The sequence below is a fragment of the Balearica regulorum genome, chromosome 16 (genome assembly GCF_011004875.1).
Source record: "Balearica regulorum gibbericeps isolate bBalReg1 chromosome 16, bBalReg1.pri, whole genome shotgun sequence".
Classification (NCBI taxonomy): Eukaryota; Metazoa; Chordata; class Aves; order Gruiformes; family Gruidae; genus Balearica; species Balearica regulorum.
The window spans coordinates 7,738,480-7,765,464 of record NC_046199.1 but is presented as its reverse complement, the minus strand read 5'-3'; the positions used below and the strand labels follow the sequence as shown (position 1 = coordinate 7,765,464).

Sequence of the window (26,985 nt, the reverse complement as noted above, 5' to 3'; positions counted from 1 at the left end):
GTGTACAGCACAAAGTACACATCCTGCAGACTGCTAAACAAGGGCAGAGGTAGAGCTAAGCATTTCTTCTCACTGAGAAATGGTATCCAGAAGTTAGCTACTGCCTACGGGCCAGGCTCTATCCTGGACCGATGTGCAAGCATTCCAGTATCTGTGGGAGGATCAAAAGCACAAGCCTCACCCTTTCAATTAAAGAGCAGCCCTGAACCAGCAGCAGTAGGCTGTTGAAGACATTGTGGCCACCCACAGCGGAAAATGCGAGCATGTGTGGAGCAGAAAGCGTGTGTGCTACTCCAGGCCAGCCCCTGGGTGCTGACATACTGCCCCACCTTCAAAGAGTGGCTCTCACAAACGGGCTTCAGGGAATCCATCTGGGCAAGCAGCACCATGTGGGGCTGCATCTGCACACCTACCACCCTCATGCACCAGCTGAGCCTCCTCAGCATGCTGGAGGGACACCTGCCACCATCGGAGATGGAAAGTGTACTTTGCTGCTTTGTGCAGTCAGTGCTGACACCACATCTCCAAAAGTCTCTCTGGCCTGGACATCCTCACTGAAGAAAGTTACATGAACTCAAGGGAGTCTGTGCAAAACAGACATGAGGACAGCCCTTGGCTTTAATATTTGCTTTGAGAAAAGACTGAGGAAGTCAAGCTTATTCTCAGTGCTACAGGGAAGACTTTCAAGGTGACCCAGTCAAAGCATTCAAAACTGAACGGAGCAAGCAACAGGCACAACTCCAGCCAATGAAAGCTTTGAAACAAAAGCCTATGAGTACAGAAGACCTCCACCTCTACTCTTCTAAGTAAAAGCCTCTGACAAGTTCAGATTTTACTTTTAGGGTTTGTCTCCACTTTGTCATGCTTCTTGGCATTACAGATAAGCTAATGACCACTGGTCCGGAGGTTTATTACAGCACACTGCTATAGTGACAAGGTGAAAGCATTCTGACTACATACACACACAGAACAAGTCAAACAAATGGACAGTTCGATGCAGAAACCCCATCTGGCCCTTACTAAGCTTTGGGCACCACATGCTCACAGCTCCCCCTACAGCTGCCAGGCCAGAGGACATCTCCACACTCAGCTCATCACATGCACTTCAGTTCCTCCATCAACCAGTCCCTGCATCCAAACTAGAGATCATTCAGGGGTCACTTACAGTGGATCAGTTATCTACAGTTTTGTCTTCCATCCCCATGTGTAAGTGCAACAGCAGCAGTGCTTGAATCCCGCCCTGAGCAACTTTTCTTGGAGAGATAATAAAACATGCAAAGAACTTGTTTCAGGTACATCTGTGTCACAACCAGCACTCTCCACTCCCTAACGTACGCTTATTAGATTATGAAAGTAATTATATTAGCAGCTGTTCAGATCCCTCATCAATATGTTGTTTCAAGAGATTATGCTGCTTACATTAATTGAATGAGAAAAATCTCTACCCAGTTTAATGGAAGGCTGCTTTAAGTGCTGATTAATAGCCAATTTTCCAACACTGCTGTTTCCTACTAAACATACATGCCAAAGGCCACTGTCAGCTCAGATACCAAATCCCCTCCCACAACCACAAAAACTGTTATTTATGCTTTTAAGTAGCAGAAATACCCTCTAAACTTGTAGTTGCCATAAATAACTTCCAATCCATTAGAGTATTAATTAGGCTGTTATTGGGCAGTAAAAATAACACTACAATACTTTAAATGCTGCAGGAAATCATTCCTTAAACATTTCCTCAGCCTGTTTTCCACGCTTCCCTTTTGCCCTTCAGCTACTTCAAGCTGAATCATCACTATTGGGCTAGCTAGCTCACTGCAGCCCCTGCACATGCACCCAGATGCTCACTTGGTTTTTCACACGTATGACCCATCAGTTAGTTACAGGCTTCCACAGGCCCAGAACTAGCAACACAGGAGCCTTCAAGAGCTGCCAGGTGGCCCTGCTCCTCAAGAACCTACTGAGGCTGGATGGGGATTGGTTTTTAACCCCATCCCTAATGCACATACCTGCTGTGCTAAATCTTAACAGCAGCACATGGGAAACAGCTACTTCCATCATTAGGGCTGGGGTTTGAACCTGAACCTGCTGAGACACTGCAGGTTAATGTATACCCCAATTCTTCACCTCAGCTTGATCTGAAGGGGGTATTTACTTCATTTGCACTGCCAGTGGGGTGTACAAATGCTCCCAAAGCAGGACCTGCATGAGACATCTGACAAGGCCTGTTTGACTGCCATCATGCAGACACTGCTCCTGACTGCCAGGCTAATGGACAGAGCAGACAATGCCTCCTCCCTCCCTGCAGAACAGACTTGTCACCACTCAACTCCTCATGTTCAGACAGCACACAGCACAGGTGCATTGACACAGATTTTTCACCCTTTCTGAGGCCAGAACTGCACAATCAATTGATCTGGAGTATGAAAGTCAGGTACAGGAATCAATACATCCTAGGGCTCTTGACTGCCTTTCTCTGGTATTAGGAAAGCCTTTAGCTTCCTCTTGTTTAGTGGTTCCCTACAATCCATATTAAATTCTCCTGCTCTGCAAACCTGGAAGTTTGCCAAACAGCATCCAGCAGAAGGCTGCAGGATCTGAATGAACATCTACCACTAACCTCCAGCCAGCAGCAGTCATTCCTCTAGCTGAACATACCCGAGGGCAACGTCCAGATCCTCACAGAAGCTGGCATCAGCTTCCCTTCCTCCCTTCCCTGCTATCACTTTTCTGTAAGACTCACAGAAGAATCTGCAAAGCTACAGCGACTTACCTGGGAACATGCTAATGCACACCTTTTACACGGTCAGCCAATATCCCTCAGTTATGTTCTACATCCAGAATCTAAGGGAGAAGCTGAGTGAGAGCCTTGTCCTGACAGAGGCAAAGTGCAGACTACACCTCTCACTTTGGTCCCAAAGGCAGACGTGTTGTTGACCTGTGGCACCCAGTTGTTACAAAGAACTGTGCCCCAGTGTAGTTTCCTGCAGCACAGCAGCAGCCACAAGTCTCAGCGAAGCACTTCTGATTCATGGTATTAGAAGCCATACTGCCATGACATGCCCCTTTCCCCCAGCTTGAGGCAGCAGGCAGCTCCGTGTAAGCAACCACTACGCAGACACACTGTTACCATCCAACTCCCAAAAACCATTAGGAAATCCAGAAATCGGCTATTAAAGGTGTGTAAAAAGAATTTCAGTCACTAGCTGAATTCACCCAATACTCAGATTTTATTAAAGATAGCTCTAAACAGTACAGAAACACAGACTGCACTGCAGCATACAAGATGCCCCTTGCCCACTTTACAGGTTGCCAATCATATATTACTAAAGCTTTCTGATGACAGGGGAGAGCCAAGACTTGAATCCCCCAATCCTTACACAGAAAGCCATCTTCCCATACTTGCCAACTGCTCTAAGGAGAAGCTTCCTTACTTTTATGTATTAAGATAACATGACCTGTCAGGTGGTGAATGCAGCCCTTCCAGACAAAAGTATCCAATTACATTAAACATGCAGCAAGTTCCAGAATCCATTACAGTTAAACTCCTCATACCAAGGGAAAGAAAAAAACCACCCTCCATCTGTAAGGTGGCAGGACACCAATTTATCACTCCTGCTAGCTCTGAGAAAAGACCAGAGCCATTGCAAGGTGATGTGAAGGCTGTAGCTTGGAGAAGGGATCACAGGCAGCAGCATGGAGAGGGACATCATTAGCACAAGACAGCTTTCTGCTAGTACACTGAAATCACAGCAGGTCCCAGGACAACTTCTGACAAATCTCAACCTGTCAAGAAAATAGGCAACATTTTGTCAGTCCATTCTACCACAAACAACAAATATATAGCTTTCAAATCCCTTCCCCAAAACTCTAGCCAGCAAGGGTTGCTCTGCAAACAGCAAAAAACTTCACTGTCAGGCACTCCAAATAGGATGCGCTCTTAAAACTGTGTTGTGGGAGATTTTAAAGTAGTACTTGATAAAACCCGGGACAGCTGATTGAGTAGAGAGTGCCAAAGTAATATACTTGGTCAGCTCCACCAGCTTCACCATCTGACAACAAACCACTCATACTCCTTTTGAATTCAGGAGTACCATATAGAAAGGTCAGATTTACGCTCTTCATAGATACAGGCTACCAAGGAGACTTTAGTCTCCTCGGAGATATGATAGCTGCACAACAGGCACCTGAATAGCAAGGCAAGGCTGTAACTAAACCAGTGACAACAGCTGTTTATTCAATGAAGTAAAGTTTTGTTAAGCAGATTTTCTAGAGCATTAGTGAAATCCCAATCAAATAGCCAAGTTTTCAGAAGATGTCACATTACTGATCTTCTGTTAAAAAAAAAAAAGGAAGAAAAAACACCAAAAGCAATCTCTCTCTTGCAAACAGACACCTTGCTGGAAGCTGACTTTCATCCACACTTCTCCAAAGCATTGAGACCCGTTCAAAGAGGCAGGGAACCCAAACCAAAACAAAGGGGAAAAAAAAAGATGAAAAGCTCCCTGACTCTGTAAGAAGCACCTCATTATAACACTGCTTAAATGGGGCAAAACAAAAAAGCTATGCTTATGCCCTTAATTGAAACCTGTCAGGTCTCTGCCATTTACTTAAGATCTTCTGAAAGCAAGAATTCTTTCACTTTTGATCCTCAAGTCTTTTATGCATATCAGTTCGAGTTACACAATCAGTGCACTATGATATGTGCTGACATCATCCTCCAGTGCTGCTTGCCCTCAGAGCATGCAGCATGTATGTAGTTTCCCTGCAATAGGCAAGGGAATGTAGCTGCAATATACACCCACATGAGGAACTGAAGTATGGAACCAATCTGGTTAAAACAGAATTTTGCATTAGCATTGCTGATCTTGTGGGGAAAAAAGTCTGAAGTCATCATGATGGATGCTCTTCAGCTGAACATTAAAAGGCAACCAGTTACATTTGAAAAATCTTCCTGTCCATAATAACTGACAAGGTATTACTCCCTGCAGGAAAGATGGAAACTTGAATATTTTGACAGGCGTTGATACTCAGGTTCAACACTTAAAAGGCCTCTGCCACAATACTCAAATCTGTACATCTGTCAAATCTCCAGGGACACTAACCTGTTAAAGCATTGCAGAAGCAACTCCCTTGCAGAAGCAACTCCCTTGCAGAAAGGGTTCCCCCCCTCCTTTTCTTTTTTAAACCAGTGAACACAGGCGGATTAAAGACTTACCATTCTCCCCTGCCACACCAGCACATATAGGGGAGCAAACTAGGCAACTGCTGTTATCACACAATTGATCACTGCCGGCCACAGCCATCACATCAGGTCTCCCAGAGGCTCAACACCCCCCCTGCCTTTACAGCACCCTACAAGTAAAGCCAAAGGGAACAGTTAGCACCAGGCCCTATCAGGGTGTGGGGGACAGCAGCACATCCCCACTGGTGCATCAGACATGATTTGGCTTGAACAGTGAGAAATCAACACTGTCGCTCTGATGGGGAAAAAAGTCAGTCATCACCTACACCAGCAGGTCCCCAGGAGTTATGCGGTTGCACACCCACAGCAGCTGTGCCACACTCCCACCTCCCCCAGCAGATCTGCAGGGACAGTGAACTAACAGCAGGGGAAGTGGCAAAGCCCTGCACATGTATGGCCACCATGGAACACTCATAGGATCTGCAGTCCTCTCACTCCCTCAAGCTGGTCAGCAAGGGGCAGGGCAGAAAAGACTCAACAGCACCTCTCTGCCAAAGGGACACACTTCATCCAGGATGGTCCCTGTCCCTTACTGGGGCAGCTGCTCTGAACAGCAGATCACGCACGTGTCCACGCAGGGTGTCCTTAAGATGAGCTCTCCGAACACAATGCACCAGGGAAACAAACAGGACAAAGTGTAAAACACCATCCTGCTCCAGCTCAGCCCACACTGGTGCGGCTTATGGATTCCTTGCCCTACCAGTTCCTGTACACTAGCCACACCCACCACTTTGGACATGCTGGAACAGGAGACATAAAGGACCTTTTTGCAATGCTTCTGCATGAGGAAAACCTTTGTGCTTCTACCTCTACAATAAATATCTAGGCTAATGCTCAAATTTGCACATCAGACAAGTCTTCAGGTACAAAGACTTTTAGAAGCAACTCGCTTGCAGAAAAGTATTCTCCCCTCCACTTTATTTAATTTAAACCAGTGATCAACAGTTACTTTAAGGACTTACCATTCTTACTTGCTAGAGGTTCAGGCACTGTGGAGCAAACCAGGCAACTGCTGTTATCACACAATTGGTCACTGCCAGCCACAGCCATCACATCAGGTCTCCCAGAGCCTCAACACCCCCACTGCCTTTGCAGCACCCTACAAGTAAAACCAAAGGGAACAGTTAGCACCAGGCCCTACCACGGTGCAGGGCACAGCAGCACTTCCCCACTGGTGCATCAGACATGATTTGGCTTGAACAGTGAGAAATCAACACTGTCGCTCTGATGGGGAAAAAAGTCAGTAATCACTTACACCACAGTTACACAGTTGCATGCCCACAGCAGCTGTGCCACACACCCACCACCCCCCAGCAGACCCATGGGCAATCAGTGAATTCGTGCAAATCCTTCCCCAAAGAGCTGGCTGGCAGGCACGCTCAATGGGCACATGGGACAGGGGAAATACTGCAAAAGCATAGAGGAAAAAACCCACTGATGCATGGGACTTCTGCAGCAGAGCACAAGACAGATGTAACAGAAGAGGAGGCAGGCAAAGGTAACAGCTTATGCACTTTTGCCACACAAGACTTCTGCCTTGATTCGCAAAGGCAGGAGGTTGCACATGCAGCAGCAGGTGCTGCACAGTCGCAGACCCCAAGCTGCAGGAACCGCTTGGCCATGAACACCATATGTCCCAGGCCACGGGCACAGCTGCACAGCCACCAGCAAGGGGCAGGGCAGGAAAGGCCTGCAGCAGCCCCCTCCTCCAAGGGCCCATCCAGCCAGGCCAGCTGTTCCCTATGCTAGGACCACAGCAGAGCACTCCCCATCTCCAGTGTGGCCTGGTTCCCAGCCCTCTGGCCATGGGGCACCTGCCAGGGGCTGGGAGCTGTAAACCCACTGCCTATCACAGGCTGTGGGCTCCTCGTCCCACTGAACCTGCCACCTTGCACACAACAGCAATGAGACCAGGCAGAAGGACCTGGCTGCAACACTTCTGCAGGAGGAAACCCTCTCTGCTGTCAGTCCCACAGCATCTAGGCTACTGGTCAAACCTGTCCAGTCTCCAGGGACCCCAACTTGATGAAATATTGCAGAAGCAGCTCAGGAACTCTTTTGCAAAAGAGCACACCTACTATACACAGGTATTTCTAAACCAGTGATAACCACAGTTACTTCAAGGACTTACTTACCATTCCGATCGGCCAGGGCTCCGGCATGGCAGAGCAAACCAGGCAACTGCCCGTATTGCACACCCGACCCCGCCGCATCAGGCGCCCCATCGGCCCAGCACCCTGCGAGTAACACCGAAGGGAACAGTTAGCACCGGCCCCTGCAAGAGCACGGGGCACAGCAGCACTTCCCCACTGGTGCATCAGACATGATTTGGCTTGAACAGTGAGAAATCAACACTGTCGCTCTGACGGGGAAAAAACTGTCATCACCTCCACCAGCGAGTGCCCGGGTGCCTCACGGCTGCCCACCCGCCTACCCGCGGGTGCGGGTGAGCTTGTGTGAGAGCTCCCCGGGAAGGACGGCCGCTCATCGGGGAAACACCGCAGGAGCCCGGAGAGGAGCTCTTGGGGACGGGGCCCCCGCGGCTGAGCACAGAAGAGGCGGCCATGCCACCAGCCCACGCGGTCCTGGCCGCTCCCTCGGCGAGCAAGGAGATAACGCCGGCGGCCGCCAGAAGCCCACTCAGACAGAGAGGGGCCACCATGGAGGGGCAGAAGGGAAAGCCCGGACCCACCCACCCACCGACCGACCGACCTCCCCCGCAACCCAGCCGAGCCCACACGCACCTCAGCCATGCCGGAGCAAGAGGGCAACTCGTCCCCCGCGAGGCATTTTATAGGGGCCGCGGGGCCGCCCCGCCCCGGCCCCGCCCATGCTGAGGGGAGGGGCCTGGCGGGGCCGGGCTCGGCGCCATGTCGGACGGTGCCGGTCGGAGTGTTTGTGGCGGTTGTTCTGCCTTGCTTTTCCCTCCCCTCACCGCGGAGGAGCCTCTTTTGCCGGGGGAGGCGATGGGTTGAGTTGTCTGCTCCCCGCTCTGGCGGGCTCGGAGTCGCTGGAAGGAGAGGTGGCGTGAGGTGCGCCCGGCAGCGGGGGCGGCCTGGCCGCCATTTCGTGGTGGAGGGCAGGACGGGGCGCTGGGCGTGCTCGGCCGCGCCGCTGCTCCCTGGCCCCGTTCGCCTCATGGCGGTGCACGCGTTTGGTGCCTGCAGCCCGCCCCGGGGCCTCTGCCGTGCCCGGGCTTTGTGTGAAGGGACGGATGAAGGCGGGCGCGGTGGCTGGGTGCAGCCGGTTCACCCGTTCCCCTCCTGAGGTGGCCCCACGGCTGCAGGCCTCCCGCCCGGCTGCGGCACCGCGGGGCGGCCTAGGCTCCCGGTGTGGGTGTCAGTACACGCAGCACGTCACGCCGCAGGGCAGGCCCGGAGATTGAAACCCGGCAAGTGCTGCATGCGCCCCGGGCTTGGGCATCGATACATCTAACGTGCTTTGCCGGGATGGGCAAGTATGGCTTTGTAAATTTAATTTTCTCTTTATTTTCTTCTTAAAAAGAAAAAAAGTGGGTTCAGAGATGCTTAGTAACTTGCCCAAAGCCATGTGCAAATACAGTGGCAACATCCAGCCTAATCCAGAGCAGGAGCTCCCAAACAGCTAGAGGGACTGCCCGCTTCCCTCACTGTATTTCTCCCAGCTCCGATTCCGTGCTGATGCACGACCAGGCTTCAGCTCAGGTTTGTGTCACCGGAAGCATGGGTACTGCAGTTTGGGGAATGCATCACAGTAGCAGTTATTTTGCTTTTAGGTGGCCATAGACTGGCAAAATATGTTGCATGAAATGGTTTGCCACTGAGTAATGTGAGGAAACGAGTAGAGAGCAAAGGATGTGTCTTGAATGAGAACAGCCTGGCTTCCTGCATGCAGTGACTTTATAGCTATAAATTCACCTTGGAAGTGGGGTGTGAATCCAGTCATCCTTGAGATCTGCCACATGACTTTGGTATCAAGCTTCTACGAACTAAACAGGGATTCAGTGACAAGGGGACCAGATCAAGCTGATTGCAAGGTAAATACATTGTGTGGGACCAGTGGAAGGGGTAGTTAAGGATGGTGCTTGAAATGTGATGAGAAAAGGCACATTGTCAATTTGTCGGTTAGTTTGCAAACATACAGCCAAGGCTCTGCAAATCTGTCTAGAGAAGCCACATGAGATTATCTTAGACACTCTGAAAAGGAGTAAGCCTGTCTTGTTTTGTTTACCTCCTTGTCTAGTAGTATCTACAGACATACATACTGCAAGTACATATATAGGCCTTAGAGTCTGTTTGGCATAACACTGCATAATTCAGTGGCCATTAAAATGCTTTTTCCAAATAAAATGTGTTTGTAGGCAACTAATTCTTGAAAGCAGCTTATCAAACAGGACTTGTGGAATAAATCTCAATCCCATTAATCCAAGTTCCAGAACACCAAAAGATGAAAAGACAATCAAAGGAAGGACATTTTAAGAGGATTACAGGGAAAACTAATCTTGTTATGCAAACCCATGTCACATGTACAACACAAAAGGAACTGTAAATGTGATTTGTGTTGCCTAGCGTGGCAAGGAAGGAAAAATGGGAAGATCTGGGATGTTAAAGAGCTGCAGCAGAGCTGAGCATCGAATATATTTGATTTCAGGGGGTTTTAGTCTCCTTGGCAGAACAATGTTGAAAATTGCTTTAGCTAGATTTCTTCAACTCAGTCAGGGCTTGTTGTAGCAAGACTCATTGAACTGACGAAGTTCCTCAAGAGGTAGCAAAAATCAGAACGTACTCTCAAGTCCCAATTCTCCTTGTTTTTCACTTGCCAAGGGACCTCTTCCGCGGGGCATTACTGGCTAGAGCAGCCAGCTCAGGAAACCTTTGCTTGACAGCCAATTAGTAGGACTTTTGCCTGCAGGGCATGCATCTCCCGCAGGACAGCTACAGGCTTTTCTTGCATAGGGTGGTTATTCACTGCAGCCACAGGCAACAGCCTCCTGGGCCGGGCCTCTCTAGTCTTGCATCCCATGTTTGCTCTTGTATGAGTCATGCAGGAGCAGTTACTCTGTCTAACCTTACAGTAGTGGCCAAAGCAAAGGTAAAAGGTTAAAAGACTGTTAGTCACGTGTTTTTTTTAACTGTACCACAGCTTCTGAAGAATTCCTTTGTATTACATGCCAGCCTTCACAGGGATATGTTTTCAGCTTCTTCCAAATGCCACCACTGAGTGCTAGGGCAGAATCATTCTTTTCTCTAGTGCCCAAGGAAGGGGAAACTTGATGAAAGAAGAAACCTTTCTGAATTGCTAAATAAGACCTTGCTAATTTCATGTGATGATTAAACATTTCACATGCCAGCAGCCAACTGCTACATTGTTATGTTTGGGGTTTTTTTAAAGTCAGAACTGAATATGAAGAAATCCAGACTTTTATCGGGACGCAACCCCCGACTTCCCAACATAATAACCTAAACTGAAAACCCAGCACCAGATGCCTCCAATATTCAGTAAATTTCTAATACAGATTGTAATTTTCCAGCACAAAATTTTGTAATAGAATGTAAAAAAAAAAAGTTATGCATCAAGAATGCCATGAAAAGATTTCTTTGAGCTGTTGGGTCAGCAGCTTTACTGGGGAGCACTATGATAATCAAAATAAGTCAGCACACTGACAGGGTATTGAAAAACATCTTTGTGAGCATCTTCCAAATCATACACACTGGTCATTTGGAATATGGAAAATTCCAAACACAAAATTCACAGAATGGATTAAAGGGCAGCAAGAGAAACTGCCATAGTGTAGTTGTGGAGCCAGAGTTTTTCTAGCCTGCAGCTAAAACTAGAAACAAATGAAGACACTGAATGACCCAGCTGAGTTTCAGCGAGAGAGACCCAACAGGGAGATGTATTCAGATTTACCAGTTTAATAAGCCTAATTGCACATAAATGAAGCTCTATTTTTTTTCTTCCTACAGACTGTCAAGGATTTCCTTCCAAAACTGATAGAAATGACCACAGCTCCATTGTGACAGCAGCAGGAGCTTCAGGCCTGTTTGCAGCAGCAGGTTCAGAGGTCAGTAGCTGTGGATCACCAGGGACACAAAGCATCTTACGGCGAGATCCCAACATTCATTTTCTGATAAACACAAATCTTCCCTAGGGATGCTGCAGTTTTTTTAGGGTATGCCCATTGCAGTGAGTCTTGGGTAAGCCAGAGCACTCCACCTTGCAGGACTGGGTCCTTTGCTGATTTGATGCATCTGTTCAGGTTTAGCCTTAAAATCGATCAAAATGTTTTAACAGTTTTTCCAAGCTCAGATAAACCATTTAAAATGTGGAAACAATAAATGCCCATTAGACAAGCAACCGCTTTGTTAACAGCTTTGCACTGAGGATACAGCAGTTTCCAATGCTGCATGACACCAGTAAAATTTTGTGAAATTAGCGGCTGGACTCTACAGGAAACATTTTTGCAGGGAGAAGGGAGCTTTGATGACTTACAGATTACCCTCTTTGATTATTAGCAAATGAATTTTACATAGGCATTGATGAAAGACACTACTCTGTCAGAAAGAGATGGAGCAAAAAGACAAAGGAAATTGTAGACCAATATGGTGTTAACGTAAAAGTTATTGTAGAAATGTTTACATCCTTCTTTATCTTGCAAAAATAACTGAGTGTTTTTAAGCCCTTTACATGGTACAAGCTTTACAATTGCAATGTTGAAAGAACATGTGCAGGAACTCAAACACTTTTCCTTTTAAATCAGATGGAAACGTTTTGGTTCAACAGATACAGTAGTTTAGTTCATCTAAACAGTGTAAGTTAGCTACAATCAGGAAGGCACCACAAGCCTTGCTAGCGGTTTCTGCATGTCAGGAGGCGTCGAGGTAGGCAGCACAGAACGAAAAGAAAATGCATCTCCTGGAAGCTGACCTGTTCTCAGAGCGGTACCTGGAGTGGTCTTTGAACAGCACAGTTTTGCACTGAGGCTGACAAGACTCCTGGGCTGTCAAGTGAAGAGCACAGGACCCTGTGGAGCCCCAGCTGCATGCACAGCTCGCTCTTCTGCCTGAGTTTGGAAGAACACCTCATCGAACATTCTGTTGAAATGTGTTTCTCTCTAAGGAAAGGAAGGATACTTCTTATGTCTCATGGATGCAGAAATCTGTCCGTCACAAGTCAGATAATGTTCAAGCCCGCTTTAGGAGACGTTACTCTTCTAGGAGTAGGGGTTCATGGACAGAAGGGGAGGGGAAGCGAATAAGGAACTTTATGAAGTAAAACCAGTAGTGGGAAGGGAGGAGTGAGCATGCCACATAGCTAAAGGCCAAAACAGCTTTCCCAAAAGAAAGTGCCAACAAAAAGTACTGATGCACAAGAAAATGGGAAGTCATGGCAGCATTCACAAGGAATTTGGAAACCCCTCTGTGAATGACACGGTTCATTCCCTCCCTGGGTAGCCCAGAGGACCGTGGGCTGAAGTGCCTGGAGATGCAATATGTGCAAGGTTGTGTACATGCAGGGTTTGAACACTTCTCGTGCTTGTTTGAAGTGGGACTGGCTTTGTTTAATGTCCAGCCTAAACAAAAATGCACCGTGTTTGGCATGTGGCAAAAGGCCATTAAAATCAAAGAAGTTCTGTCCAACTGACTGCTGAATGACAAGAGGTCTGCATTTGACCAGGTTTAAGTATCACTTTAATCTCGGTGCATCTTCCCTCTCTGCATAGAGTAATGGACCATAAAGGGGAGGGGTCAGACAGTAAAAGCTCTTAAATAACTTTTTTTCTTTTAAATAAAGATCAGCATTGGATTTCTACATCAGCCCTTTAGCACAGAAATACAAGAAGTTAACACACTTACTTAAAACAAGTTACCTTTGAAGTGAGTACAGTACGAGAGAAAGCACAACACAGTTACTGCTAAGAATGCTTAGAAGAGACAATTATTTAACTGTATTTAGCCTTTGTGAGTTTGAAGTAGGACATTTTCTTCAAATTTTTATCTACTTCAGTAATAAAAATAACTTGGTAGCTCAACATTTTAATCCATAAGCTCCTCTGTATCTACTTCACAACGGAATTTACAAACTTTTTATGGAAATGCAGTGGCAGTTGGTAGGACAGTTATACTGAATCATATTTCCAACCTGCTACTGATGATTTATTTTTCCAGTGATGTCTGCCCTTCCCAATTGTTTTTTCTAGGCAAGAGCTAAATAGTTATCTCTGTGAAAACCAAGCTACTGTGTGAAAACAACAATGAAAGCAATACACAGTGTATATCCTTACTGTAATGTACTTGGTTGTGGCTTTAAAATGGTAAGAACAATAATTTGGGAGACAGCACCCATGATAAAATGGGGAATAGGGATTAGTGTCTGTAGAAGTACCCAGCTGTCCCCAAACAGCATTTGCTGTAGAGACTTTGGCATGAAACATATCAGAGGTTTTGTCCCTTAACATCACGTTGGGATTGCCTTCTTTGGGAGCACTCATCTCCCTTCTGCCAAAAAAAAAAAAAAAAAAAGGCATTGAAACTTAAGACTATCTTTTGGTTGGGAATAGTAAAGATAATGAGAGAATGGTAGCAGAGGATGAAAGTATTGAAAGCATACTCTGTGACTGGTATTTTCCGCATCATTAACACTGGACATTTAAAATCTAAACTAACCTCTGTTAGCAGGTTGCTAAAAAATACTGTGAAATTGGAAGTGGGAGAATGAGTTAATTTTAAAAGCACTATAATTTTTTCATTTCTTATCAAATACAATTTTGTTGCATTAGCATACTGCTAGTGCTATACAAACTAATTTCTTTTGTCAGAGAATAAAATACACTCTTGGATAAGTATTATTTGCCACCTGTATGCTTTTATTCAGTTCTAATCCAGAGGTTAAATAAATACCCTAGAGATTTTAATTTGTTCTAACAACGTTTTTTCCCCCAGCCTCCTTCCACAGGATGTTCAGATTCTTGCTCAGAAGTTCCTGGGTATTAAATAAGTGCATGTATCCAGTCAGCAGATAAAGGGAAGCAATACAGCATGGCGCGGCCAGAGAGATGAAGTTGAGTATTTTCAGATTTGTAACTACCTCTGGAGCAGCATTTCTTTGTCTGAGCTTAAACAGAGGAGCTATCTAAATAAAATCACTTAAATATAGAAGCCCTTAAGGAAGATACTACATTGATTCACACTTACTCTGTTGGTTTCTATCTGCAGACTTTCAAAATAAAAGCAGCAAACAATTAATGCAGTTCCTTCACAAACCAAAATGATAAGTGATGTGGTATACCCACATCCTGTCCCTTCCTGCAGTTAGGCACTTTGGGAACCTCCACCATTTGTCTTTCGACATTAGGACAGAATAAAACTATTCTTAACCTTGCTCAGTGGGTTAGAACAGAATTTTGGGTTGATCCTTAGCTAACATAATTGCAGTGGAACTCCAAGTACAGCTACATTTAACTCTGCTGTATGGTACTAAAATTTGGCCAGAGAATTGAACAAGAATACCTACCCTGCTGACTCCAGATTTGCCAACTGAGTCCTTTCAAATAGGATTGATCCTAAGGAAATACCAGCTGTCTATATCCTAAACCAAAACAACATAACAAAAAGTTACAGGAATGTATTTTAATGTTATGGAACAAACAGGTATTGCAGTGAATCCAGGCTGCTTCTCATTCTGTAGGCACATTTTAGCTGTCCTACAGGTCAGCATTCCCAAAAATCAATTTTGCACAAATCCTTCTAAGATCTCCATCCTGAAACCAAGAATGATGGATCATGAAAAATCATGTTTCTTCCTTTGGGGAATTGGGACTTCCTACTAACAAAATATTCGGCTTTAAAAAAATTCCCTGACCAATTTTCATTATTCCCCTTTAACTTCTACGTTGCACAGTTTTTTTGTCTCAAGGATAGCTAACTGACCCATTCAAGAAAGCAGGTAATACTCCAAAATCCCTGGGTGAACATGGACTAACTTCCTTCTCGTATACCAATTTCAGAGTGCAATGTGTTACTTAAAGTAGGAGACTTGAGCAGCAGGCTTTAAGCTTGTTAACAGCACTGCAGAAGGCTTCAGTTGTCAGTTGTCAGGTTCCATATGCAGCATGTCCACTCTTCAGGTTCTTACATGGGGCATTAGATCCACTGTTACCTGCAGCTGTATTTATATGAATAAGAAAAGGCTTGAAGGAAAGCAATGCAAAAGCTGCTAGAGTGTAGACGTTTGCTTAAGGCTTTGAAATTTGAGAAAACAGTAATGAGTGCTTTGTTTGCAATACCAGAAAATAACAGTGTGAAGACAAGTCTGTCAAAGTCCAGACACGGGAGGGAGTACAGGCAGACAGGACATTTTCTTTGGTGAAGGAAAACGTATTGCCTACATTGGTCTCTGCTGATCTTATTTACAAGCTGAAGTTCTGCAGAATGAACATAAGTATTTCTAGAATCTGATTTCCAGACTCATCAGCTTCTTCCTTGGAGCCTGTATGCTCCACATTTGGAAGTGGGATGGGCAGGTGTTAAAAAAGGTCCAAACAAGCAAGGCTGAAATGCACTGAAATTCAGTGACTCGTCCTGCCAGGTCCCACCTCCTGTCCTCCAGTGACCTGCCACCTCAGGAATTGCCTTCGGCTGCAGGTTATTAGAGCAGATCCCTTTGGGTCTGACCTCCTTCCTCTGCACTTCCAAGCAGTGCCCAAAGGGCAGCCCTGCTTGGAGAACACTGGCTGTATGATTTAAGAGGTTGGAATAAGAATGTGGTAAATTCTGAAAAGAAACAAGATCTGTTGTTAGCACAATAGTGACAAGTGATAGATTGGACTAAATACTTTATTTTCCTTACTCTCATTTGAAAGTGATTAAAGGGAAGTTCTCTGTAGCTGAACTTAACTGAATATTTGGAGTGCAAAATTTCACAATTTAATAAATGTATTGTACAGCAGATTCTGGAACACTCAGATTAGTAATTTAGGTAATTTAAGTAGAGTCAAATAAGATAATGGAGAGAAAAATACTTGGTAAAATCCACTTGTGGGAGAACAACCCTAACCAATTAAGATCTCAATATGAGAAAGTAATTTTGGAACAGACCCAATACCTAAATTTTCTGTAATGGGGTCATCACTGAAATGCGTGGCATGAAGCCCAAGCTAATGTACACTGGTATTCACATTCAGAAGCTCCAGCTCATTCACTTGCAGTCAAAAGGTTTCTTAAGATCAAAAACAAAAGTAAAAAGTTCAAAGAAAGAATCCAAAAAGATGAGGCGTCTCACAGACAGCACGTTGCTCGTGCTCGGAAACATATGTTTTATACCAGTACTGCCCTGCTAGTCTACTGCTGTCAGAGAATTTCACCTTCACCTCAGTCTTCTCATATTTGCATTCTTTGTAGAACATTTTGGTCTCTGTTGACCAAAGAGTGTCTTATAAAGCCTTCAAGTGATTACATGTAATACGTCATCGTTCTTCCTAGCCTTTGCTGCATCAAGACCAGAGGAGACAACAGAAAAAGGAAGCGATTGTAGTGCTCTAGAAAAAACACATTTTTACATAGAACTCACTTTGGCTTACCTAGAATCCACAGAGTGACCTGAAGTCTTCCATCACGAGGCTGTGGCTACAAGGTCTTTGACAAAAGAACCTTCTCTGAGGTAGCACCTCTAAGATGATAAAAGCATTGAAGAGTATTGAAACAGAGGTATCTATGGCAAAGTACCTTAATTCAGGTTCATGAAAAACAGGATTATCCACAAATGGATGCTGAAGAATAGTCAGAAGAAAAGGCTCTGGTCCCATCCAAAGAGAAAACTCCTAAGTAGCAGCTGATAAAGGCAGGGAGACCATTTACACTGCTATCGATGTGGCATCTGTTTTCCAATAGAAATCGCTTGCAAAGTAGTTTGTAAATTGTAAGAATTTGCAATACAAAGCCTCAGCCTAGCAAGTTTCTTTTAATTTTTAAATGTACAGCATTTTAGTTCTACAAATGTAAAAAAAAAAAACCAAAAAACAAACCAAAACCCAAAAAAACTTTACAATGTTTTTTGCGCTTATAATGATCAAAACCATCTTGATTCAATAAAATTTGGTATGCGGTTGATGTGGCCCAATTGCTTTTGATAATGCAAATAAAATGGCCAAGACACTTAGCTTTGAGACACAGCATATGCAGTAACTGCTTTCTCTGACAAGAGTTACTACACACACTGCAAACAGGTGTTTAGGAAGTGCTGCTACAGATTACCAGTTAAGTACACACTGAACGTAGTTCACATCCAAACAATACACTGTCATGTGTCAAGTCTACGGTGCCAGTTTTTGTTCCTAGAGGGCAAGATTTGTTTTGAAAGTACTACCCCCAAAAGTTACTAAGTGCAAGGCAAGGCTATGACTCAACTTACAAGCAAACAAGGAAACTTAAAAGTAGAGACTTAAACTTTGAAATCATACCAACCTGTTGTGCCAGGTTTCTTGTCATAATTGTAATTTTAGTTTAAGCTCCCATTAATACAGTTGCACTAACACACTGTGGCACAAATAGCAAAATGTACCCACGTTACTTTTGAATTTCCTTGACCTTGCCAGGTTTTCACATCCTCCACATTACTAAATAGTAGTTATTTATATGTAATTGATAACCATTGTACAGTTACTCCATAGCTTTACAATACTGCCCGTACTATATCACAAGCATTACAAATCCTATAAAAAAGCAGCCCCTGTAGTGGCATACAAGAATAAATTAACCAAAAAAATTTAGTATTACCATTTATTGGTGACAAACACTACGTTTTACTTACATTCCATGGGGAGAAAAAATTCCAGCGTAAACAATGAACTGAAGCAGTACTTAACTTGCAAGGCTATCGTGCTTTACCTGGACCATATGCAAAAAACTTTACTGCGCACAGTTCAGTGCGCAATAACACAACATCAAAAGCAACACAGTTTATATATAAACATAGGTAATTTTTTTCAGCCCTACATGGAGATGTAATTAAACAGTATAAAGCACTCAAGGAAAATCAATCTGCGGTTTTATATGCACTACATTGAGATCATATCCTGTAATGTAGTGAGCTGTGTGCCATCGATACACACAATCCTTAAAACATAGATCAGAGATCATTTAAAGTCACGTCGCATTCAAGTTCCCCTACCCCCCGCTCAAGAAAACTAGAAATTAACCCAAAATGATCAAATAAAGTTTAAAATTCCTAAAGTGTTTTAATTCATTTAACCGTTGGATAATTAAGCTAGGTTTGCGAAAATACTGGACGTTTTAAAATGGTGGGCACACAATTTGTTTCCAGTGAAACTTTGCTATTTCAATAAAAACAAAATAACCACATACATGGATATGATCTTCCCAAGTTAGTTCACAGATAACATGTCAGTCTCAGGAGACAAAGTTTCTAAACTGTGCTATTGTTCTAGATACAATTAAGAAACTTTTAAATGAAAAATTTATAGTGTCATTTCAATCAAAACAACATAATGAAACTAAAAATTTATCACTGTTTGAAGAAAAAGCAACTGTTATGATTTAGACACTACAGTAGGTTGTAAAGACTGTAGCACTCTAAAACAGTTAGGTTACATGAATAGGAAGCATTTGATTTTCTCTGGTGCTTTCAGTTTGGGTCCAGTCAAAAGCCTTTTTTAGGCAGTGCTGTCCAGTGTTTGTCCCAAAGTGTTTGAGTTAGCCGGTTTGAGAAGAGGGTCACTTTCCATTTCTTGTTTCACACATCTACAAATGAGAAAACACCTGTTACTTAGGAGATAAAACACTATTTCCATGAATAAGATGCTTCTGAATCTGATACAAAGAATTTGAGGTGCACATAACAATTTGTTTCCATATAACTGGCCCCCATTTTTAATCAATTAGCACTTTGTTAATTCCACCATTTTGACAGGTTACTATCTAATGAGAGACTAAACTATTCTTTTGTTTTGTTTTTTTTCTTTCTGGTCAAAGGGAGTAATTTGCCACCCTGTCACGTTTCTGCTGAAAGCAAGCTGTGAAACCCATACATTGTTTACAGTTTACACACAGAAGATTTTTAGAAAGAGAGGAGCAGCTATAACACTTAAAAGTCACACTGTTTACACATGTATGTAAACAGATAGTTTAAGCAGAGGGATCATAGCCAGAACTGCGATGTATCACAGCCATTACATTTTATCCACTTGCTCCTGCTTAGTAATTGGCATTTGACCCATGAAAATTACAAGCTTGATCATAAAACCTACCCTCTCAGCCTTCTGAAGAAGATAACAGCCCTGGGCATTTTACCTTTTCTGGTAAAGAAAAAAACCTCACATTTTATTTGTTTACAGTCCATCGCAGGGTTAGAGGTTGCCATTAACGCAAGGGAAAGTCAATGGGTAACACTCACACAGACATTGGTCCATTTCCTGTTCTTGGCATCTCTGTGGTTTGTTGGTCCAACTCAGACAGCAACTTTAAAATATTCAATGCAGCCTAAAGAAAAGAGAGACCACTCATTAATTTAATGCAAGCAGGACCAGGACTCACTTAAAACAAAGTAAATGTTCTAATTTTGGTAATATTTTTTTTTTAAGATGCACATCAGTGGTGGAAAAAAAAAAGGCAATGGTGTAGAATTTAATCTTGCTGCATTAAGCAATAGAATGGTGCTGTGGCTAAGGGATTCCCATCACATTTGTTTTAGCAATGGGGGGGAAATTAATTCAGCAGTACTATCAATATAAAGGAAAGAGACACAAAATTAGTAATGGCTCAAACTGTACAGAGCTTAAGATAAAGGACATTAAAACACACAGAGCCAAAAAGTCCTTTGCAGAAAAAGAAAACAAGTTACACAAGAATCAAAAATATGGCACAGATGGGGCACGTGTGACTGTTGAAAAGAAGAGTCAACGTGACATCGCTAATGCAACAGTCAGTTGCCTCCTTGGAGAGCTGAGCATTTTTTCCAGCTGTATTCTGATCAGTTTCAGGTGTACCTTTTCCGAATATCCCTGATCAGTCATGGCACACGCATTAGGGAAAGCTGAATATCTGAACAGAGGAAGGTTCTCACATCGGCCCAGTCGCAATGTCTAAGCTCCGAACCGGCTGTCCTTTTCCCTTCTACCTACTGCACTGACTCATGTGCTGAGTCTTACAGGAGCTCTTTGCAGCAGGAGGTAGAGATGGGTATGGAAATGTCAAAATTAAGTGACAAGATCAAAGAAATCTCTATCAAATTATAGTCATTAGAAAATTACTGCAAAAATTTTTAGTATTAAAAAAATCAGTAAAATAATGTTTTCTGAATTGTATTTACATATTGCAAACTATTACTTTACTCTGCAGTCAGTACTCAGGTCACCACGGGATACCAAAACTAAACTCTTTACAGAGTATAGTAGACTGTGTACGTGTTGTCAGCAATATGTAATGTCTTTTATAGACAGAGTCCCTTCTAGTTTACAGTCTAGAAGACTCATTCTTTCACAAAGAAATATTTCAGCTACTGTCAATAAAAGATCATATTTATAAAGGGAGCTTAACAGATTTAGAGTGTCTCCTGCTGTCTTATGGCAAATTGCATTCTTCCATTTTGGATTCCATTCTAGCAGAAAGTCTGGTAACATGAACCCAAGTATTACAGTTCCCAATGAAATATCGGCCCATTCTGGTAAAGAAAATAAGTTTATATGCTCTTCTGTTTTAAAACTTCCTTTTCATACATTTTCTTTAATTGTGCTTGTGCAAATCCTATCAAGAAAAAGCAAGTGCATTTATTGTAGACCAAAATTGTGAGCCTATCTATATTAAGCACTTTAAAGGTTATTTAGATTAGATTCTGATATTATTAATCCATTATTTCAGAAATCTGTGAAATATTAGACAAAAATTAGCCAGGGGATCGTACAGCACTTAATTCATTGCTATCCAGCAGTAATATGAAACCTTGGTCTATCTGCTGCATCCCTTAGTTCACTGAAGGTCAAAGAGAAACCATTTCAGCAAAACTCATCATACCATATCGTGGCAAGATTCTACATCCTTTCCAATCCCATGGCTGATCAGTGGTGGCTGAGAGGAACAGTTTATAAGAGATACAAACTCGTTCTTGTTATTTTTTGGAAAGTCTTTATATTCAACCTGAAGAAAAAAGAAGGGTTTAGTTCTTGTCAGTTAACCAAGTACAATTGCTATAGATTATTTGCCCATATACAAAGCTGAACCTTACTTTTAATCATTCTGTCAGCCACTAGAACTCCTGAAGTTTGACTTCACTTGCAATGTTTTTTAGTAATCATGAGAGCTCTGCAAATCTTCTGAATAAAAGCGGCTATGTAATAAAGATTGTTGCTGGGACCTTTATTCTGATCATAGCTACCTGCATTTAAAATTTTCCCTATTATACTTTTTAATCCACTGAGCTACTTTAACGTATTAATATAGGAATGTATGTGCAATTCTGATTAAAGGAACCAAACACAAGAAAATGTACAGCTTACAGCAAATGTTAATGTATGAAAGATTATTAAAAAAATATTTCCTGTCAGCCAAGTTCAAATTCATATTATGTTCATACATCATGGCAACTTTCAGAAAATGTTACTTTCAACTGTATTCTTCCAAGACTTCACAGTAGCAGAGTTAAGGCTGAGGCTGCAGCACAGAAATGCACATTTGAAAACTAAATAAAACAAGCTGTAAAATTCAGTACATTTTATAGGTAAAGTAAAATATTTACACGAATTTCAGCTTAACAAGCAGCCTCAGAGTACCTCAGTCACCAGCAGAACTAAAAAGCTTTAGAACAACCAACAGGTCAGAATAGTTTGGATAGCTTTGGAAGAAATCCTGCTAAGCTGAACATTTACCTGGATTCCTTGAACATTGGAAAGGTAGTCCAGCTGCTCCGAGGGCCTAGTAAGTGGTCCGTGGGGTACGTGGCCTGATGAGTTGTTATTCTTTAATATGGTCTCAGCAGTAGGAGAAGTGCCACCATACAATAGCTCTCTAGCAATCATTGCTGTTACTGTAGCCTTGGCAGGGTTTGGGGCTGCCCTGTTGAACTCTTTGGTGTGGTGTCCTTGATTGGCTCCTACAGCTTGTGCAACCTCAGGGACCATGGGAAGGATTCCAGCAGGAAGCTGCTGATGGCTGAGATAAGGCATCCTAAACTCATCTTCTTTATTACCTGAGGAGAGAGAGGCATGTACTAAAGAGATGCTAGCTATTTCTCTGAGGCCTTCTGCAGGCACATGAAGGCATATATAGGCATCAAAAGCCACCTCTGAAAAAAATAATTTGTTTCAAGTTACTTTTGAAACCCTAACAAACTTAGTGAGCTTGATTTGCCTTTGGTGGGTCAGAGATTCAGCATCATCAAAACAGTTTGCTTATTGAATAAATGATTCACTGCAACACCTGCTTCTGCCAAAAGGAGCACCCTTACTGCTGGTAGCAGTTTCTCCAGGTTAATCAAGCTAACAGACACCTCAGACAGTTGCAACCACATTCTGCATATATCTTTTGGTTTCAGAATTTTTTATTTCACCATTTAAACTGTATGAGCAAATAATGAAACCAGAGAATGGCCAGAGCCACTGTTAAATATTGTAAAGACAGTGACAGCCCACAAAGTTTAAACTGTATACTGTGAAAATGTAAACAGCTATGGTTAAACGTAATGTTAGCACACTACCAAGAAGCAAGAATGACTATTTACAGCAAATATCCAACCACAGTCAATTGCTAGCAATTTATTGACATTATGGCCTAAGTTAGATTTAAGAGGGATAAGAGCAGCTTTTTACAGGGAACTCACACAGAACTGTGGAGGAAAATTACAGAGGTGTGCTCAAGAAAGGTGGGGAAGACAGTGCCACTCAAATAAACAGAGCAGTCAGTGTTGTGGCAGAATAAATGAAGTTCAGCAGGACTGAGCTGTTTCAAGTCTAGGGATGAAAGCCAAAATTTATAGATGGAAGAAAGCAGGGATGGCAAAGTTTGAATAAGAAGTTGGGAAGTTTACCTAAGATCTTACGGATGCAGTAAAACATTATACTAGAGTCCAACTCAATCCCAACTATTTATAATTTAAACAACAAAATTATACTTCAGCACATAAAGCACCTGAAACACACTATCCAGAACAGAAATATGTTGTGACAGACAAACTTTCCATAATGACTCCTCCCAACAGTTTACATTAGAAAAAGCCAATGCCTGTATACTTGGTGGCCAGGTTTGTTTTTTTTTTTTTGTTCCAGCCACTCATCTGTGGATCTGACCACTATAACCATCAACTGTCTGACATAAATGCAGGCACAGTTCTTTGCTCTCAGTCATTAGAGACCAAGCACAGACAAAAAGGTGGTTCTGTACTACAGGGCCATTCCTTCCTTCTCCAATTCTGCTTTAGGAAGACAAATTTCAGTTAGTTCTGACACCCTTTCTCATCTTCATCCCAGGAACAGTCTTCAACATGCTGCAGTTACTCCCTCAACATCTGTAAGGTGATATGGCCAAACTTAACACAGCTAACTGCCTCAACAAATTCAGCACCACCCTCCCATTGCCACTCTGCCTCAGGCTCAGAGGGACATTTCTGCGGCAGTCTTCCAACCTGCAACCATTCTTCCAAATGTAGAAGGCTGTTCCTGGGTGGCAGAAACCCCAACCCTTTCCCCAGGGAATCTGCTCCCATCCTCATTTGGACCCTATCCCAGAGAAACGTTCTGCTGAGCCAAAGAGGCTGATCTCTCCTCTTCCCCTCACCTTCTTCCCCACAGAAATTGCCCCCACTTCACTCCTCCTGTTGGTTGAAGGGGACTGGTCCATGGATCAGAACCAAACTCAGTCCTGAACACTCATCCTTGTCCCAGAAAGCCCTAGACAGAGATTAAAGCCTGTCCCAAGATCCCTCAGGTTGTGGTAAGACAAGCCCAGACACTGCAGGTAGCAGCAGCTGCACCTCCACTAACTGCTCGACCAATCCATTAGCACAAACAAGCTTTTGGCTCGGCCATCTACTCCCTTCCCCCAGCAGGTGGCCAGGCAGGCTGAATACTGTATGACTTGGGAGGAACAAGCTCTTTCGGATTTGAACAAAACCTTCCCAAGGGGTAGATTTAGTTTGCAAGCCAGCAGTCACACACCTCTGCTTATGACAGTGTGTTAAATGATGGTATTGAAGGCCTGAGAAACATCTCTTACAGACACATGCACACGCCAACAGGGCCATGCTTCTTTCAGTAACGTTACTTACTAGTTGAAGTCTCTTCAGAGCCCGGCTCAAAGAAGGTTACTTTTCTTCCGTCACCTGGTTTCTTCACTGGTGTCTTAAAAGTAAAAGGAAAAAAGCCAAACACACAATATTCATTTAAAACTTTTTCTTCCCCCAAGTTTTAAAGATTTCAAGATGTAGGTGATCAGACTAGTGATAATTTTACTGAAAAATCTGTTATTTAAAAAACCTCAATGATTACATTGCTACCAAGAAGCGACAAGTTCAATGATTCTTATTCACTGGATGACTTAAACTATCTACAGACCTGCAAAGTGCTATTAAGAACACAGACATTGAGAACTAGATACTATAATAAAGCCAGTTAAACTAACATCAGTTATTGGTATTGCTGAGGACAACATACTGGACACAAATGAGCATACGCATGAAAAGCAGAAAACTAAACCCAGCCTTGCATTTTAAGTCCCTGGTAACATCTGCTGAATCAATAAGAGAATGCAAAGCTCTTCCCCACTAAGGGACCCACCAAAGAAAGTTTGTTACAGGTGTCTTTTGACCACAGTTGGTGATAAGGCTATGTAAAACTATTGCTACCACTAAGTCCTAGAGCCTACATGTCTGCAAGCTTCTAAGACTAAATACATCATTTATCTCAGGTTCTGAGTCATACTATAAAGAAATACATTCACTTCGCCTTCTGATGAGACTTTGATTTACTTGCAACATGGAATCCTTAATGTATCCAACCACACTATTTCTTAAAGAACAGTCACCTCAATACAACTGCTTCCTGGCTGGGGCAGAAAGCATGAATTTACTACACTGTTACTGTCTGGCAAAGCTGCTGCTGTAATACTACAGCAAAAGCTGAGCTGAAAAACAGTGGTTGATTCTGAAAGACTCTTACCTTCTCTTCTGTCTTTAATGCTGGCTTTGGAGGTTGAGGTTGAGGGATTTTGAAACCTAAAAGTTCCAACATATTTTCAGCTGCATTGCGTTTAGCAACTTTTTTGTTCGTGCCCATTCCTTCAGCTGTGTGTACACCAACTTTCACCTGGACAAAAGAGGAAGAAAAACCAAATTGATTCTTAAACAGTAGTATGAGGATTCGCTTATTAGTGATCTGTGTCTCAAGCACGCCACGAGTCACAAAATAATTCAAGTGATCATTGTTCTAAGCAAGTTGTCATTTATTATCAATGATCATTGGCCTTCAAGCACAAAAAACCCAAACAGAACTCACACAAACAACTATATTTCATCACCTCACCTTGGCAACAACCTAAATGCTCAAAACTGGTATCACAGCAGCAAATTTTCCAGGCTGAAGTTACAGGCTTGGCAGATTTACTAATGTAATGGAAAGCAAGCAACTTGGCCAGGATAGGAGAGAGGTCTGGAGAATGCACTTAATTACTGGAGGTTAGTAGATACTCAGTATTTAAAATACTACTATGCTATTGGGATTTGCAATGCAGAGTGCAGAAAGTGCAGCACTCTAAAACAACACACAAAAACTCAGTGGAAGGAAGAAATGAAGGATATCCAGGTTTGTGTTAATAAATCCTACATTACAAAATATAAGCAGCTCAGTATCTCTTAACAGAATCTTAATATTCCTGTTAATGAAAACCTTAGGCCGTCACAACATAAAATTCTGGTGGCCCATGCAATTTTTTTTTTAAACGTGGTTCAGATCACTTTTCTTGAACCTTTATCTTCCTTGAATGTAGCCCACTAGGCATCTTCTTAATAAATTTCATGGAAATTTGGTCATAATCCTGTTAACTTTGTACATCATCATGACATCTTGATTACCATAAGCAAAAAAAAAAAAAAAAAGTCAGCCATGCAACTAGATTTCTCAAATTAATGCACAAACCTGCATAACAAACTCCCTGCGCCTTGGAAGACCACGTTCTGTGATGAGCATGTACTCTGGTTCCTTCTCTTTCTTGGCCTGCTGTATCTGGGCAAGTCTGCTAATGGGATTCATTCCTTGACCATATTCTGGACTTGTTTGCAGCTATGTAGAACAATGTTTAGGAAATAAGCCAAAATTTGTCAATATTTGGTTTAACAGACAAATACAGCATGCCACTGAATTAATTCATCTCTAGAATTTAAAAACACTGAAATAAAAGTTGCTTAATGAAACACTGTCTCACAGCCAAAGAGAAACACTCTATTTGGCTCTGCTCTCACAGTTGACCATAGATAACCTACCACTGGTAACAGTTTTACAAGTTCTAATCCTGCTATATTAGGAGGGACAGGCTTGCAGGAGAATTTGCACAAGCAAAATCATGCAAAACCCAAAGGTGTAAAGTCTAGGGCTTGAAAGTCAGAGCTTGATTTTTTCTGCGCCACTCATTCTTTTGTAAGGTTTCTCTTTCATCCTGAATTTTCTGATAACTGTTGTAAAAGTGGTGTCAGAACCCCATTGTGGGAGCAAAATATAATTTCATTTGTAGTACCAGACTGCTGATAAAAGTTGAGCAGTTGAAGAGTGT

General features: G+C 42.9%; 1 protein-coding gene, 2 long non-coding RNA genes and 3 other non-coding genes across 17 annotated transcripts in view; 1 reads left to right on the top strand and 5 right to left on the bottom strand.

Moving 5' to 3' along the window:
- Positions 1 to 3,204: 3,204 nt before the first annotated feature.
- On the bottom strand, positions 3,205 to 7,892 carry LOC142604126 (uncharacterized). Its single transcript, XR_012838035.1, has 4 exons — positions 7,378 to 7,892; positions 6,205 to 6,341; positions 5,216 to 5,352; positions 3,205 to 3,783 (listed from the first exon to the last, which is right to left on the bottom strand). It is a non-coding gene; the product is annotated as an uncharacterized LOC142604126 (long non-coding RNA).
- On the bottom strand, positions 5,424 to 5,514 carry LOC142604191 (small nucleolar SNORD12/SNORD106). Its single transcript, XR_012838073.1, has one exon. It is a non-coding gene; the product is annotated as a small nucleolar SNORD12/SNORD106 (small nucleolar RNA).
- LOC142604193 (small nucleolar SNORD12/SNORD106) lies at positions 6,413 to 6,503 on the bottom strand. Its single transcript, XR_012838075.1, has one exon. It is a non-coding gene; the product is annotated as a small nucleolar SNORD12/SNORD106 (small nucleolar RNA).
- Positions 7,551 to 7,639, bottom strand: LOC142604192 (small nucleolar SNORD12/SNORD106). The gene has a single exon (XR_012838074.1). It is a non-coding gene; the product is annotated as a small nucleolar SNORD12/SNORD106 (small nucleolar RNA).
- A 209-nt stretch (positions 7,893 to 8,101) lies between the features above and the next one.
- LOC142604167 (uncharacterized) lies at positions 8,102 to 14,387 on the top strand. Of its 2 annotated transcripts, XR_012838059.1 has the most exons (4): positions 8,102 to 8,479; positions 8,747 to 8,925; positions 11,188 to 11,285; positions 14,164 to 14,387. It is a non-coding gene; the product is annotated as an uncharacterized LOC142604167 (long non-coding RNA). The 2 variants fall into 2 exon arrangements; XR_012838058.1 differs by lacking the exon at positions 8,102 to 8,479 and having other exon boundaries at positions 8,532 to 8,925.
- Positions 14,388 to 17,983: 3,596 nt separating this feature from the next.
- The window catches only part of STAU1 (staufen double-stranded RNA binding protein 1), a 32,501-nt gene continuing 23,499 nt past the window's right edge, over positions 17,984 to 26,985 (bottom strand). For 8 of the 11 annotated variants that reach the window (XM_075768969.1, XM_075768970.1, XM_075768976.1 and 5 more), the window contains 7 exons: positions 26,355 to 26,498; positions 25,380 to 25,526; positions 24,491 to 24,563; positions 22,098 to 22,417; positions 21,247 to 21,369; positions 19,631 to 19,716; positions 17,984 to 18,978 (listed from right to left, as the gene is read on the bottom strand). In XM_075768969.1, the coding sequence (XP_075625084.1) occupies positions 18,891 to 18,978; positions 19,631 to 19,716; positions 21,247 to 21,369; positions 22,098 to 22,417; positions 24,491 to 24,563; positions 25,380 to 25,526; positions 26,355 to 26,498 (981 nt within the window). In that variant the 3' untranslated portion in view covers positions 17,984 to 18,890. The remainder of the gene's footprint in view (positions 18,979 to 19,630; positions 19,717 to 21,246; positions 21,370 to 22,097; positions 22,418 to 24,490; positions 24,564 to 25,379; positions 25,527 to 26,354; positions 26,499 to 26,985) is intronic. The other 3 variants (XM_075768972.1, XM_075768971.1, XM_075768973.1) reach the window with 1 other exon arrangement.